The 12,293-nt window shown below is 40.5% G+C and overlaps 1 protein-coding gene across 8 annotated transcripts in view; it reads left to right on the top strand.

Annotated features, from left to right (window-relative positions):
* The window catches only part of SLC12A4 (solute carrier family 12 member 4), a 48,191-nt gene that overhangs the window by 17,237 nt on the left and 18,661 nt on the right, over positions 1-12,293 (top strand). For all 8 annotated transcript variants that reach the window (XR_008489286.1, XM_054389782.1, XM_054389783.1 and 5 more), the window contains 6 exons: positions 1,885-1,979; positions 4,025-4,156; positions 10,341-10,487; positions 11,101-11,155; positions 11,501-11,631; positions 12,034-12,275. Coding sequence is in view for 7 of the 8 variants with exons in the window: in XM_054389782.1 (XP_054245757.1) it covers positions 1,885-1,979; positions 4,025-4,156; positions 10,341-10,487; positions 11,101-11,155; positions 11,501-11,631; positions 12,034-12,275 (802 nt within the window). In the remaining variant the exon portion in view is untranslated. The remainder of the gene's footprint in view (positions 1-1,884; positions 1,980-4,024; positions 4,157-10,340; positions 10,488-11,100; positions 11,156-11,500; positions 11,632-12,033; positions 12,276-12,293) is intronic.

Genomic DNA, 12,293 nt, shown 5'->3' with positions numbered 1-12,293 from the left:
ATGAAGTTCCATTTCCTCAGCAAAAATTGCAAATGCTCTTTCACCGCATTCATACAGACCAGACTACAGCAGTGCTAACAATACATACTGCAACAAAATTCATCTTGCATATGCCTTCTGCCTTCTGTAGACAGAATAAATACAGCAAACGTGCTGATTTTTAATAAATACTTGCCTTTGCTGCAGTTGATAAACATTTTATTTTGAGGCTGCGTTGCTAAGCGTACTGATACTTTTCTAGCTGTGTGAACAATTCTACAATGTACAGCAGTGTGAACGTCTCTTGCATGTAGGTGAGGTCAGCCAACAAGCTGAGCCCACTTGTGCAAGGCAGCTGCTAATTAACATTTTGGTGTTAACTTGTCAGAGCTCTGAGAAAAGCAGCAGGCATGGAAATGCAGCAGACTGCTCTCTGCAAGTATTTTTGGTCAACTAAGTATTTCCAGAAGCCTAAGAAGACCTCTGTTCATGAATCTTGTTTTTTGGAGTTTTGTTCAAAACACCTGTGAGCAATGTCAGGAAAATTGTCCTGCTTCCATCCTCCCTGCCCCTCAGCAAGAAGAGGACTGAACTTTCTCATCATTGTTTTGCTTATTGCAATTAATTTTGTAACAGTGTTATATATGCTGATCACTGTAAGTAGGGGAGGAGTCTTCTATTTCCTATTAGCTTCATTTTGTAAGCTGATTCAGATTTCAGAATGTAGCAATACTTCGACTGGGATTATTTTAAAATAATTTAGTGTAGCCTTGTGGAATTGTTTAACTTAATCATTGAAAACATGCCCTCAAAAATCCATCTGTTTAATCTCTTGCCTTTTATATAGTCAGCATACAATACTTCTTTAACTTGCTATATTTTCATTTGAGATAATAAGGTTTTTCTTTAATTTTAGACTTTTTTAGTGGTTACTTTTTTTTTTGTAAATAGAAAAAAAAAAACTTATTCCTTGGATTAAGCCTTCCTTAAGGAGATACTCTTGGAAATCTCTTTAGTTTGTGTTGGCTGAAAGAGCAGAGAGTGAAGAGGCAAAAGAAAGGCATCTTTGTCAACCAGAGTGTGATGGGGGCCACAGGTCTGAGAATGCTGGAGTCAATTTAATCTTTTTTTTTTCCCTTCATTTTTTTTTCTTTTTTTTCTCCAGAGCTCATTTTACACTATAGTACCTTTAATTTTTTTTCCTACGTTACTACCTGTTAAAAAAAGCTGTGTTGGTCTTCACTGCATATATTAATGCTTTGCTTTTGCTGTGTCTAATGTTAGGCTATAACTTAAAAGCATAAGGAGCATGTGTCTAAAGAACGTGCAGTCTGAATGTACAAAACGCAGTAAGGTAAAGGCATCGTGAAGTGAGCATGTTTGGTGCCTGGGATTAGTGGGCATAGTGGAAAAAAACCCACATCAACAACAGAAGGGTGGAGGTTTTGATCGATAGTTGTATTGTAATAGCAGAATCTAGTCTTTGAATTGCTCGGTCTGACTAAATCTACTTAATCAGTTTGGAGTTACTGCTCAGAAGTTGTTCGAGCATGAGTAACGAATTTGAAGTGCTTGAGAACTGTCTTGTCATCGTCACTGCTCCATATAAGAAATAGTTAGGAAAAGGAACATGAGAGTAGTGTTGTAGCTGTGACCCTACCTGTAAGGTGACTTTTCGTTTTATATTAATAAAAACAGAGCAGTAGAAATAGAAAAGGCTCTATCTTGGAAGTGTAATACCTTTGCTATTACTAACATCACGTAACTTTAGATATTAAAAAGAATTAGATTTAATTGACCAAACAGTTTTATCCCCTACAGCTTTTGTAAAGGTTACAAAATTTCCTCAGGAGATCTATTTCTGCTCTTAATCAAAATCTCCTGCCTTTTTTTTTTTCTTTGCAGGTCATGGCAACCATAAAGAGAACAGTCCTTTCCTGAACAGTACAGAAGCTGGCAAGGGAGGTGATTACTATGACAGAAATCTGGCCTTGTTTGAGGTAATTTCTAACTGTTTTTCATACTTCTAATGTGATTTGTGATCTTCCAGACTGGGAGGGATTGAGCACATTGTGTTCAGTGGAGTACAGAGCATTGCAAAGATGCATGCAGTGGGTTGGTACCTAATTCTCACCTCAAGACAAGTCTAAAAGTCCTTGGTAGCAAATGTAATGGGACCTAAATAGTTTAAATAGTGAAGCTGTGGCACTGTTGGCTAATCAGTGTGGAAAATGAGCATGGGCTGATTGATTGTGATAAGAAGAACCATGTTTTTTTCTGTAATACAGTGCCTAAGTTCAGGTACTCAGCTTAGCCTGGGTCTCCTGTATTATTACAACAGCAGTATTTCAGTAATGCAGGTTTCTCCCTCGCATGCTTTTTTGTGTATGTCTGTCTGTCCAAAGTACCACTAGGCAGAGATACCCCATGTGGTGGTGAAGCTCAGGCCTTGTGAGGCAGAGAGTTACAACTGTTTCTGTGGGAAATGATGAGGACCAGAGTCTCATGTGGGAGGCCAGTTGCAGTCACAACAAGTTCAGCAGAGTCCTCCTCTCCTTCTTTACCTTGCTGGCACTGCATAAAGTACAGATATATCATGGTGCAAATATATAATGGTGGGGTAAGGCCAAGTCCCTGAAAAAATGTTTTCAGAAGCTTAGGTGCTGGGAAACAGTGTAGAGAGTCTCTGTATGGCTCTGCAGCTGGGCTTCTGAGCAGCTTCACAGCAAGACTGGAGGCATGTATCCTGTGTTTCTTGTTCTGGAACTTGATGTGGGGCGGCCTGAGCTGGCCCTGCACCCTGCCTGGCTGGCATCTGCAGAGCTCAGCTGTGTGGCATAGAGCCTGGACAAGTATAACCAACCAGCTGCTGGATAGGAACTCACTGGGCAAGTGCTGCAACCATGTCTGCAGGCAATGTGCTTGGAGATAAAGGGCTTTGAAGTGTGCTCCCAGCTGTGGTGTCTCCTTCCTCCAAGGCATGGGAAGTCTGTGATCAGGATAAACTCACTTGCAGGTCATGGAGGGTTGGCCTCTCGTGGCATGGCTGCTGCTAGTCAGATGCCTGCCTTTCTCATCAACAGTAACACAGTACCACAGCAGGGCTGCAGGCTCTTTCTTGTAGTAGTAAAGAGAGGGAGGAGCACCCCAAAGACCATGCTGCTCAGCTGAACAGCAGGCATCTTGCCTCAGCCTCTTTCTGGAAAGAGTTGTAATCAGGTTTTGAAAGATGTGAACTGCAGATGAGATCAGAAGGAGGAGTAAGAAAAGGGACATTCGGGGTCAGTCTCTGCCATTAGGTACCAAGCACGTGACACTACCAGAAACAGGAAGATAAGCTACAACTCCAGTATGATCTTCATTACTCAGGGTTTATTTCCTGTGTAGAAAGTGGTTTCTCTTTACCATGCATTACCCACTGTGCAGTTTACATGTAAGACGTTTCGATGCCCAAGACAAAGGGGAAGGAAGGGAAAAATTTTGTTCTGATTTTTTAATATTTATTTTTACTCTCAAACTTGCCTTCAGAAAGAGAAGTGGGATGGGATGAATGTAAAGGTTCAAGTACAGGTCCTCTGCACATGTGCCTTTGGGGGTTTTGTCTAGATCCACATCTATTAGATGGCAAGTTTGAAAAATGTAATAACATTATCAGAGTGATGCATGCCAACAATGAATAGAGTTTAATCACTAAATAAGATTTGTTTGGCAACTTGACCTTTGAAAAAGTCTGTCTGTTGATGGAAGCTGACATTAGAGATTTCCTTTACAGTCCCAAGGCTCAGGCTTCATTGCTACAACTCATGCTTTTCAGCACCTAAGGAGAAGGGTGCATAGAGTGCAGACTTGTTGGCATATAGGCTTTTCCTGTCAGAATTGCCCTTCTCTTAGAAAACTAAATCTTTTCCTCAATGGTTCAGGCACAATGAAATATTCTATCGTTCCCTGGATGATTTTTCCCTGGCATGCCAAGGAAAGCACAAGCCCAGATAGTCTTTATAAATGATGTGAATTGCAGAAGGTGACTAGTTGTCTTCTTCCACAGGAAGAACTTGATATACGACCGAAAGTATCGTCTCTGCTCGGCAAGTTGGTCAACTACACAAATCTTACCCAAGGTGTTAAGGAACATGAAGAAGCAGAAAGTACTGATGGCTCGAAGAAGAAAGTGTCAAAGGTAAGTAGTGATACTCTCCATGGCCAGCTGGTGAATGGAGTGATTTCCTGTGTGATTTCTGGAGACTGGGACTCCTTTGTGCTTTCTCTTAGCCTCTGTCAGGAGTGTTGCAAAGAAATAACATAAAACCCTGTAGGTAGCCAGACGTTACCAAAGAACTGGGGCAGATGTAGTGGTTTAAGCACTGTTCTCAACAGTGCAGCTTGGTGTGCTTGGGTATGGAGTTAGTTAAGGAGGGAGGGCTTTCAGCTGTGACCAAACAGCAATACCAAACACCTGCATTTTCTTAGTGCTGTTTTAGTTGCCCAGCAGTTATCTGACATAGCTCTGCAGGAGACAACGCCCTTCCAGAGTGGTGGGTGGAGGTCAGATTGGACACCCTGGGGCAGCTCAGGTGTCATTCCGGTGTTAGGCACTTAGGGAGCTGAATTCTGCCCCAGAGGATCTGAATTTAGATGGTTAGCCCATCTGGGCTGGCCTTGTAATAACTAGGTGGGATTTGATTGTTGGTAGTTAGAATGCAGCCCTCCTGATAAAACTCTTAACTGCTCTTACAGTGCTGTGGCAGCCAGGCAAATGTTTCAGTTAGTGCTAACTCTCAAGTGGAATGGTTGCATTTTATGGCACTTGCAGGCCTGTCACTTTGCATGCATGATTTTATCAAAAGAAAGTTTTCCCAAAAGCTAAGATAACACCTGAATTCTACAGGTTTTATAGTTTGAGCCATTTCAGAAAGAGAAGAAAGCCATAGTGTTGAAAACCAACAGGTTGTTCTCAAAAAGAATGCTTGTTACCCCATGCTGCATGCCAGATTCCAGCTCCTTTGCACCCCAGTTCTTTACTCTGCACTGTTTTGTTACTGGGGTTAATGAAGTTGTTTAGTCAACATGAAGCTTAAAATTCAGTTTTATCTGAGACCATGTGCAGTAGAGTGCTGTAATATTGTGGTTAATATGACATCATTGCAAGATGATGCATTCTTGTACTATAAGCTTCAAAAAGTAATTTAAATTTCTTAGTTGTGAATGTCTTTTGTGTCGTACTTGCTGAGTATGTCTGAAGTTTTTTTTACCTTCATGCCACTAATATATCAGCAGCATCACTGTTTTAGCATGCTTTTGGTAGGAATAATGTAGGCATCAGCACTAAATGTAGTGTTATTGCATAATCTAATTTTCAGCCTCTTCCTAACAAAAGTATATTGATTGTTACCCAATCCACGACACAATGCGGGGAGATAAAATAGACACCATCCTTACTATTTGGAGAAAGATCTGATCACTTTTTCTGTTTATTTCCTTATTAACTGCCTGCCCAGAACACCAGGGTGAGATGCAGTCTAGTGTGAAAGGGAGTCTCTTATGTCCCTATCGGAAAAAGCATTGGGAGAATTTGGTGAGGGTCTGCAGTGTAAAGTTTATTAAAGTAAATGCAGTATAGCTTCCTAAGGTAAAAATGGGGCAAGTAACAGGCAAGTTATACCTGAGAAGTTGTTTTAAATCGCTGGTAGAGTAATACATAACATCTAAGGTTTGCTGTTAGTGTTTCTACACCTAGGCATGATATCTGTAGACGCTTTCATATTTCCAAGCTGCTTGCTGCCATAAAAATGGACAATTGTCCTTGTTAAAGCTACAATTCTCTGTTAAATACAGCTTGGGCTTAATGCCTGGGTTGTCCTGAGTTATGCTTTCCCATGTCCCAAAGGAGCATGTTCACATACCTCTCTGGTGTTTTTAGTGGAGTGGGTTGGGTAACCGTTCCAAAAGTGACAGTACCCTCCTGTATTAATATCTTGGTGTTTTCTGTGTAAACGCTGCAGTGACTCTTTGCCTAGCATGTCAGTCTCTGGGATAAATTGCATCAGCTGCACTATCATAACTGTAGATTGAATTTCTTCTCCCTCTCTTGCCATAAGCAATAAGAAAATTTAAACATATTGTAAAATATAAGAAGGTTGAGTATTAATTTGGGCAATAATTATAACCATTAAACTCAGGAAATTCAAAAGCAGTAACTGTACAATGCTCTGGATTGAAGGTAGCCAGAAACTGTGTGGATGGGATTCTTCTACACATTTGTTTTCAGTCATCTTTAAGGTATAAATCAATGCCCTGCTGTTACTTTGTCCCACCTGACCATTAGTACAGAAATGGGACTATCCACCCCAGCACGAAGCAGGTCCTGGTCTTAGGTGGCAGCATTAGCTGACTCATTGAGTGCTGTTCTGGATACTCCCAGCAAATCCATTCCCAGCCAGTGTAACAAAAGGTAAGCTGCCTTGTTCTGGTGTGTCACTGTCATCTTTTAGACAAGAACTGGAGCAAGGAGGGTGAGCAGACTCTAGAACTGAATAGGAAAAGCAGTTCTTTCAGTCAGTGAATATGCAGTTCATCTTTCAGTGAATACCTTTTCGAGGCCTAGTACACCCCTGCCCACCAAATCATATCCACTCAAATAAAGAACAAGCAACCCAAAAATAAACAACCTCTAAACCACTAGAGAAACACAGTCACACATAAAAGAGACAAGACGGTTGTGTGCACATGAAATGGCCAATTCCCTGAGGGGCAGTACAGAAAACATGAGATCTCTCTTCCAAATTTTTAGATTAAAGGAGTAGAGAATGATGTGCTCTAGCTTATGGAGATCATAATTGTCAGCACCCGCTTTCTACAGTGGCAAGACCAAAAGAGACCTGAATCTTTCCACAAGTTCTGGAAAATATGTTGTGACTGTTCCCCTTCTAATGTCTTGGAATAATTGCTGCAGTTTGTGAAAGGTGCAAATGAAGATCAGGACAATTTTAGTGCAAAACAGCTTAATATTAACATATTGCCCTGTGTCAGCATTCCCACAAATGTTTTTCATAGTAGCATTTGGTGTTAGATACGCATCAGGTAAAAATCACACTAGTCAATGTAGTGTGATACCATCTTCTGTTGAAGCACTTAATAGATGCAGTGCTATAAAATACCCCCTTGTCATGCTGGAAAAAATTAAATTAACTATATTAGTTCATGTATCTTTAATAAGGCAGTTCGTTTCTGTACTACTGTCTGTCCTCACACTACAGAGCAACTGCAAGAGCTGTCATCACTGATCAATGTCCCTAAGCCCTGCAGCCAAGTGCTGTGATAACCTGTCATATTGGCACGATGGAAAGAGTGTCCTTCAGACTCAGATCAATATTTGTATCAATTATGTGTCTGCAGCTGATTAAAGCGAACAGACACATCATTTGCCTCACTGAAACAGAGACTGTTTTCGAGATGGTTCTCTCCCTTCTTGGTTGAGCTAACCCTGCATTCTTCAGAAGGTCTCTGTGTTCTTTTCTGCAGCATATGAGGTGTTTAAATTTTTCATTTGGTGTCTGTTGAGACTGAAGATAATGCCCCTTGTTAGGCCAGACTGTATGCTGTTCAGACCAGCACTGGTTTAGGATCACTCGGTGATTATAAGATGCTATTAAAAAAAATCGTCCCTGCAGGTTGCTGGTGTTAAATATTGCTGTGGGCAAGCTGGTTCAAGTAGTATTTGTGGATCGTTCTTTCATACCAGTATGTTTTATTGTACAGGGTAAGAAAATCCAGACTAAACTCTTATGCCTGAGGTGCAGTTACTAATGCTGTGGCTTGGGTTTTGCCTGCAGACAGGCACATACATTTCCTAGGCTGCTCCGCTCTGCAGTAGGCTTGCGGCTATACAATTTTTCTTCCTCTGTGGCTGAAGCTAGCCGGTAATTTGATCTGCGTAAGAGGCCGCTGAAGAGGGAGGGGGAGAAAAAGATGAACAGTAGAGCAAAGCTGCAGGGACTGCTGAGGGCAGAAGAACTGAGCTAAGGTGAATTCTTATGCAGGGGGAGCAGATGTTGGGATATGTGTAAAGGGCAGGCTGAAAACTCACCTAGTTTGCTAGTACTTGGAAGACTGTCATATAGAACATAAAAGAAATGTGCTCCACCTGCTTGTCGTGTGTAGGAGCAATAGCTTGAGCTTTTTTCCTTTCCTAGATGCCAGTTTTAACAAACCCTTAGAAACCCTTTACCTCTGAAAAAGCCGCTTTACTGCTGGGCTCAGAGACGGTGGAGAGGGGTAACTGACAGGTGAATGGTCAGAGAGATGACAAAATTACATGGAATATCTCTTTAAAAAAGGCAAAGAGAACATTAATGTGAAAATAGGAAGCCCTTATGGAAGGCAAAATTTGCCCACTGCCTGCCAACTTTTATTCCTTTCTCAGTTAGCAAACACTAATGTTGTTGATGAGACCATGTGAATCAGATGAAGGTGTTTGATTTAAAAGTATTTAAACCTTCCCTTTCTGAGGAAAGAGATACACTGTAAAGACTACCCTGAGAAGATCCTCCTCCAGTATAGTGCTGCAACCACTAATTTAAAATCCTTACCATACTCTGACCAGAATACTAATGTGCAAGTGTAATTTCCATTGGTATCAGAAGGCAAAATTATTTTTGTCCTTATGGATAAGCATGACAAAGCTGATGAGGTTAGTTGTGTAGGGTGGTAATGTTTGTACAAATGGCAGGTGATGTTTTAGGGTTTTTTAGTGCTGTGTCATTGGAACAGCTGAGTTAGAGCTCTCTGGCCCCACACTGGTAGGTCTCATAGGGTAAGTCCATCGCAAACTGTCAGTGTTTGTTGCCCACTTCAGGAGGTTCACCCGAGTTGAAATGTGTGTAGAGGAAGCTGATGTGATTTACCCTTAGTCACACAAGGAATTCAGCACTGACTTCAGAAAAAAACGTGCAGCAGTTCCTGGTGTTTCTAATAAAGAACTGTTTAGATCATGTTCTTGGGCACAGTGTTCGGTTGTCTCTAGTAGAGCAGATTCCAGATGAACATGAGGAAATTTCCATTTCTTACATGGAACTGCAAGTCAAAATACTAAATTCTGAGGCTGTTTATTTTGACCTGGTGATTTTGTAACCATTTGATTTTTCTAGGGTTTTGGTGTGTGTAATAAAATACACTCCTGACTTACCTTAGATAAATAATTTTTTTCCATAGTGAAGACAAGGCAAGAGCCAAGTTCTAGACAGCTATTTTATGGCTTTAAGAGCCATATGCTTGTCTTAAGTGCCATTGCATTTGATTCATGACTAATTTGTCTCTAATGGTGCATCTGACCTATTTATTTTCGCATTTAGTTAATGCTATGTGGAGTTAAATTTGAACAAGTGTTGTCATGTCCTCTTAATATCCTTCTCATTTAGATGACTGGTGATGGGTATCTTTAAATGCTATCTATCAGTAATATGTTTTGGAATTCATTTATTTATAGGTTTATTTATAGAAAGAAGTACGAAAAGCAATGAGCCTTTGAGAAGTTACACTCTCCGTTCCTGTGCTTCAGCATTCTGTATAATTTTAAATGCAAAAGAAAACTTCAGAAAGCAGAAGCAATGAAATGAATGAAATGTCTTGGTGTGAAACCATAGAGATCTGGGTCTCTGAAATGCTGAGTGTACCAGTGCAGGGAACGCTTTTGTATTCCTTGTAATAAAACCCTTAGCAGTGGCATTTTGACATCATCATTTTGGAAATGACCATCCTCTGACAAAAACTGTGCAAAAGAGTTTTACAAGATGCTGTGTTGAATGTCAGCTGTGTGCTTCCTGTGAATCCATGTAATTAACTTGGATTTTCCCAGTCACTCTCAGAAGTAATTCAGAGTCTGATGTTAAACAAACATCAAACATAAGAAAGGTTGGAATAGTTTGCTTTACATGGAATATATGAAATAGAACAAAATACATTAGACATAGCACCAAATTACATCCAGATCTTTTCTAGTTGTAATACTACAAAAGTATGTTTTCCATGAAACACAGAGATACCTCTGAGGAAGCTTAGTTGGGGTTGCACCACTCGGTTTTATACTAGAAACTCCCAACAAATGTGTGTGATCTGTTGTTATAATCAGTGTTAAATGCTGAGTATAATTACTTAAAATGTGAAGATGTGATAGGGTCAGCAGTTTGTTGAGAAATCTGTGGGTTTAGAGTTTGTTCCGTGTTCTGTACAGTATTTGTGTGTGTTTAGCTTATGTTTCCTAAATTTCTGCCATTCGAAACCCAAAAACTGTAGGGGTTTCAGTCATCTGTGTGTTGAATAATTCCAGTTAATGTATTTCAATGAACTTTCTTTTTCTTCTTTCTCAGTCACCCAGCATGGGCACCCTGATGGGTGTGTATTTACCCTGCATGCAGAATATCTTTGGGGTTATTCTCTTCCTTCGGCTGACCTGGATGGTAGGAATGGCTGGAGTTCTTCAGTCCTTCCTGATTGTGTTACTTTGCTGCTGTTGTGTAAGTATATAGGTAAAGTAATGCCTGTGACATAACCTCTGTGAAACTATGGAGGAAACTGGAGAGGCTGCATTGTAGATGCATGTGTAAAGAAAAGCCAGCTTTTGCCAGACCCTTCTGCTGTGTCTGTAGCCTTGTGCTAACTTTTTTTTTTCTTTTTTAAACTTGATTTTTCCTTCTGTTTTTGGTAGTATTTCTAAACTTGCAAGATGTATCTAGTGTAGATACAGTCTTAAAAATGGTGTTTATAAAGCAAACAGCTGTTTTTTGTGCCTGTCCCAGGTCACAGCTGCCTGCGTTGCTTGCTGGCCTAGCCTTTGTTGGATGTTAGCTCTGCAGATGGAGGGACACCTGTGCTCTTCTATCTTGTTTTGTCTGCAGGCACCCGTTGTTTGACCTGTTAAGGCAGTGGTTATCTCTCAAGCAAATGTCTTAGCAGCTTGATGATTAAAGTCATCCTACCCTTGTTTTCTTTCAGATGATGACCTGTGGAGGCAAAAGAAATAGAAATATTGTGTTGTGTAGGCAGTAGCAGCTTTGTTCCACCAAGAAATGAGTTCTCTTTTAAAAACTGTTACTGACACAATTGGTTCCTTTTCCTTGTTTTCTCCAGACTATGCTGACAACCATATCAATGAGTGCTATTGCCACAAATGGTGTTGTTCCAGGTAAGTCTAGTAAGCAAACCTCTCAGTTGTGTTTTAAAAACAACGAAAGAGTTGCTGTGAGCTGTTAACATGGCTTTATTCCAGATAAGTTTGCTTGAGCCAGGATACAAAATCTGAATTCCTATCTAGTGTGTCTGTCCATATCTAGTATGTCGTCTTAGCATCAGTTAGGGTAAAGGTTAATTTCTTTGGTTTGTAGTTGCCCTTGTGCTAACAAAAAATATTTCAATAGAACCCTCAAAAAATCAGACACACAATGTCAAATGTTGTATTCTTGCTGTGAATTTTTTATAATTTGTAACAATAAACAAATAAATAATTTTACTCTTTTGTTTTGTTTTATAGCTGGTGGCTCCTATTTCATGATTTCCAGGTCATTGGGCCCTGAGTTTGGTGGAGCTGTTGGGCTGTGCTTTTACTTGGGAACAACATTTGCAGGAGCAATGTATATCCTTGGTGCCATTGAGATTTTATTGGTGAGTAGTACTGCAGTACTCTTGCTTTTGTGACAAATAGCATGTGGAAATCCCCCAGTGTTCTTGTCCCACGTGTACGCACAGAAGGTCTCCGGTGTCTCAGTGTCCAGTTCTGTACCACAAGTGCTTCCCTTTGGAAGCTGTGCACTTTGTGGGTAGCCAGAGTGAAAACATAAATGGAGTGTGATTTAATCAAAGACACGTGCATATCATTGATGAAGCTGGCTCAGTTGTACTACTGAAATAGAATGGGCTTTTCCTGTAAAGTGAAGATTCCTGGTGAAGAGCATGTTACAGATTGGAAGGTGATGTAAATTTGTAGTGTAAATACGAGATCACTACAGTAATGTGGACAGAATTCTCTTCCTCTCTTCCTTCAGCTGGCTTTCTGCTTTTTTTCAGACATACATTGTGCCACAAGCAGCAATTTTTCATCCCTCCGGTGCCCATGATGCATCCAGTGCTATGCTAAACAACATGAGGGTCTATGGGACTGTGTTCCTCATCTTGATGGCAGTGGTGGTCTTTGTTGGTGTCAAATATGTTAACAAATTTGCTTCCCTCTTCTTGGCCTGCGTAGTGATATCCATACTGTCCATTTATGCTGGAGCTATCAAGTCCATCTTTGATCCACCTGAATTTCCGTGAGTAATACTTGTGGA

This window comes from Indicator indicator, chromosome 19 (genome assembly GCF_027791375.1).
Source record: "Indicator indicator isolate 239-I01 chromosome 19, UM_Iind_1.1, whole genome shotgun sequence".
Lineage (NCBI taxonomy): Eukaryota > Metazoa > Chordata > Aves > Piciformes > Indicatoridae > Indicator > Indicator indicator.
Note: the sequence above shows the minus strand (reverse complement) of the source record. Positions and strands in the feature narration are given on the sequence as shown.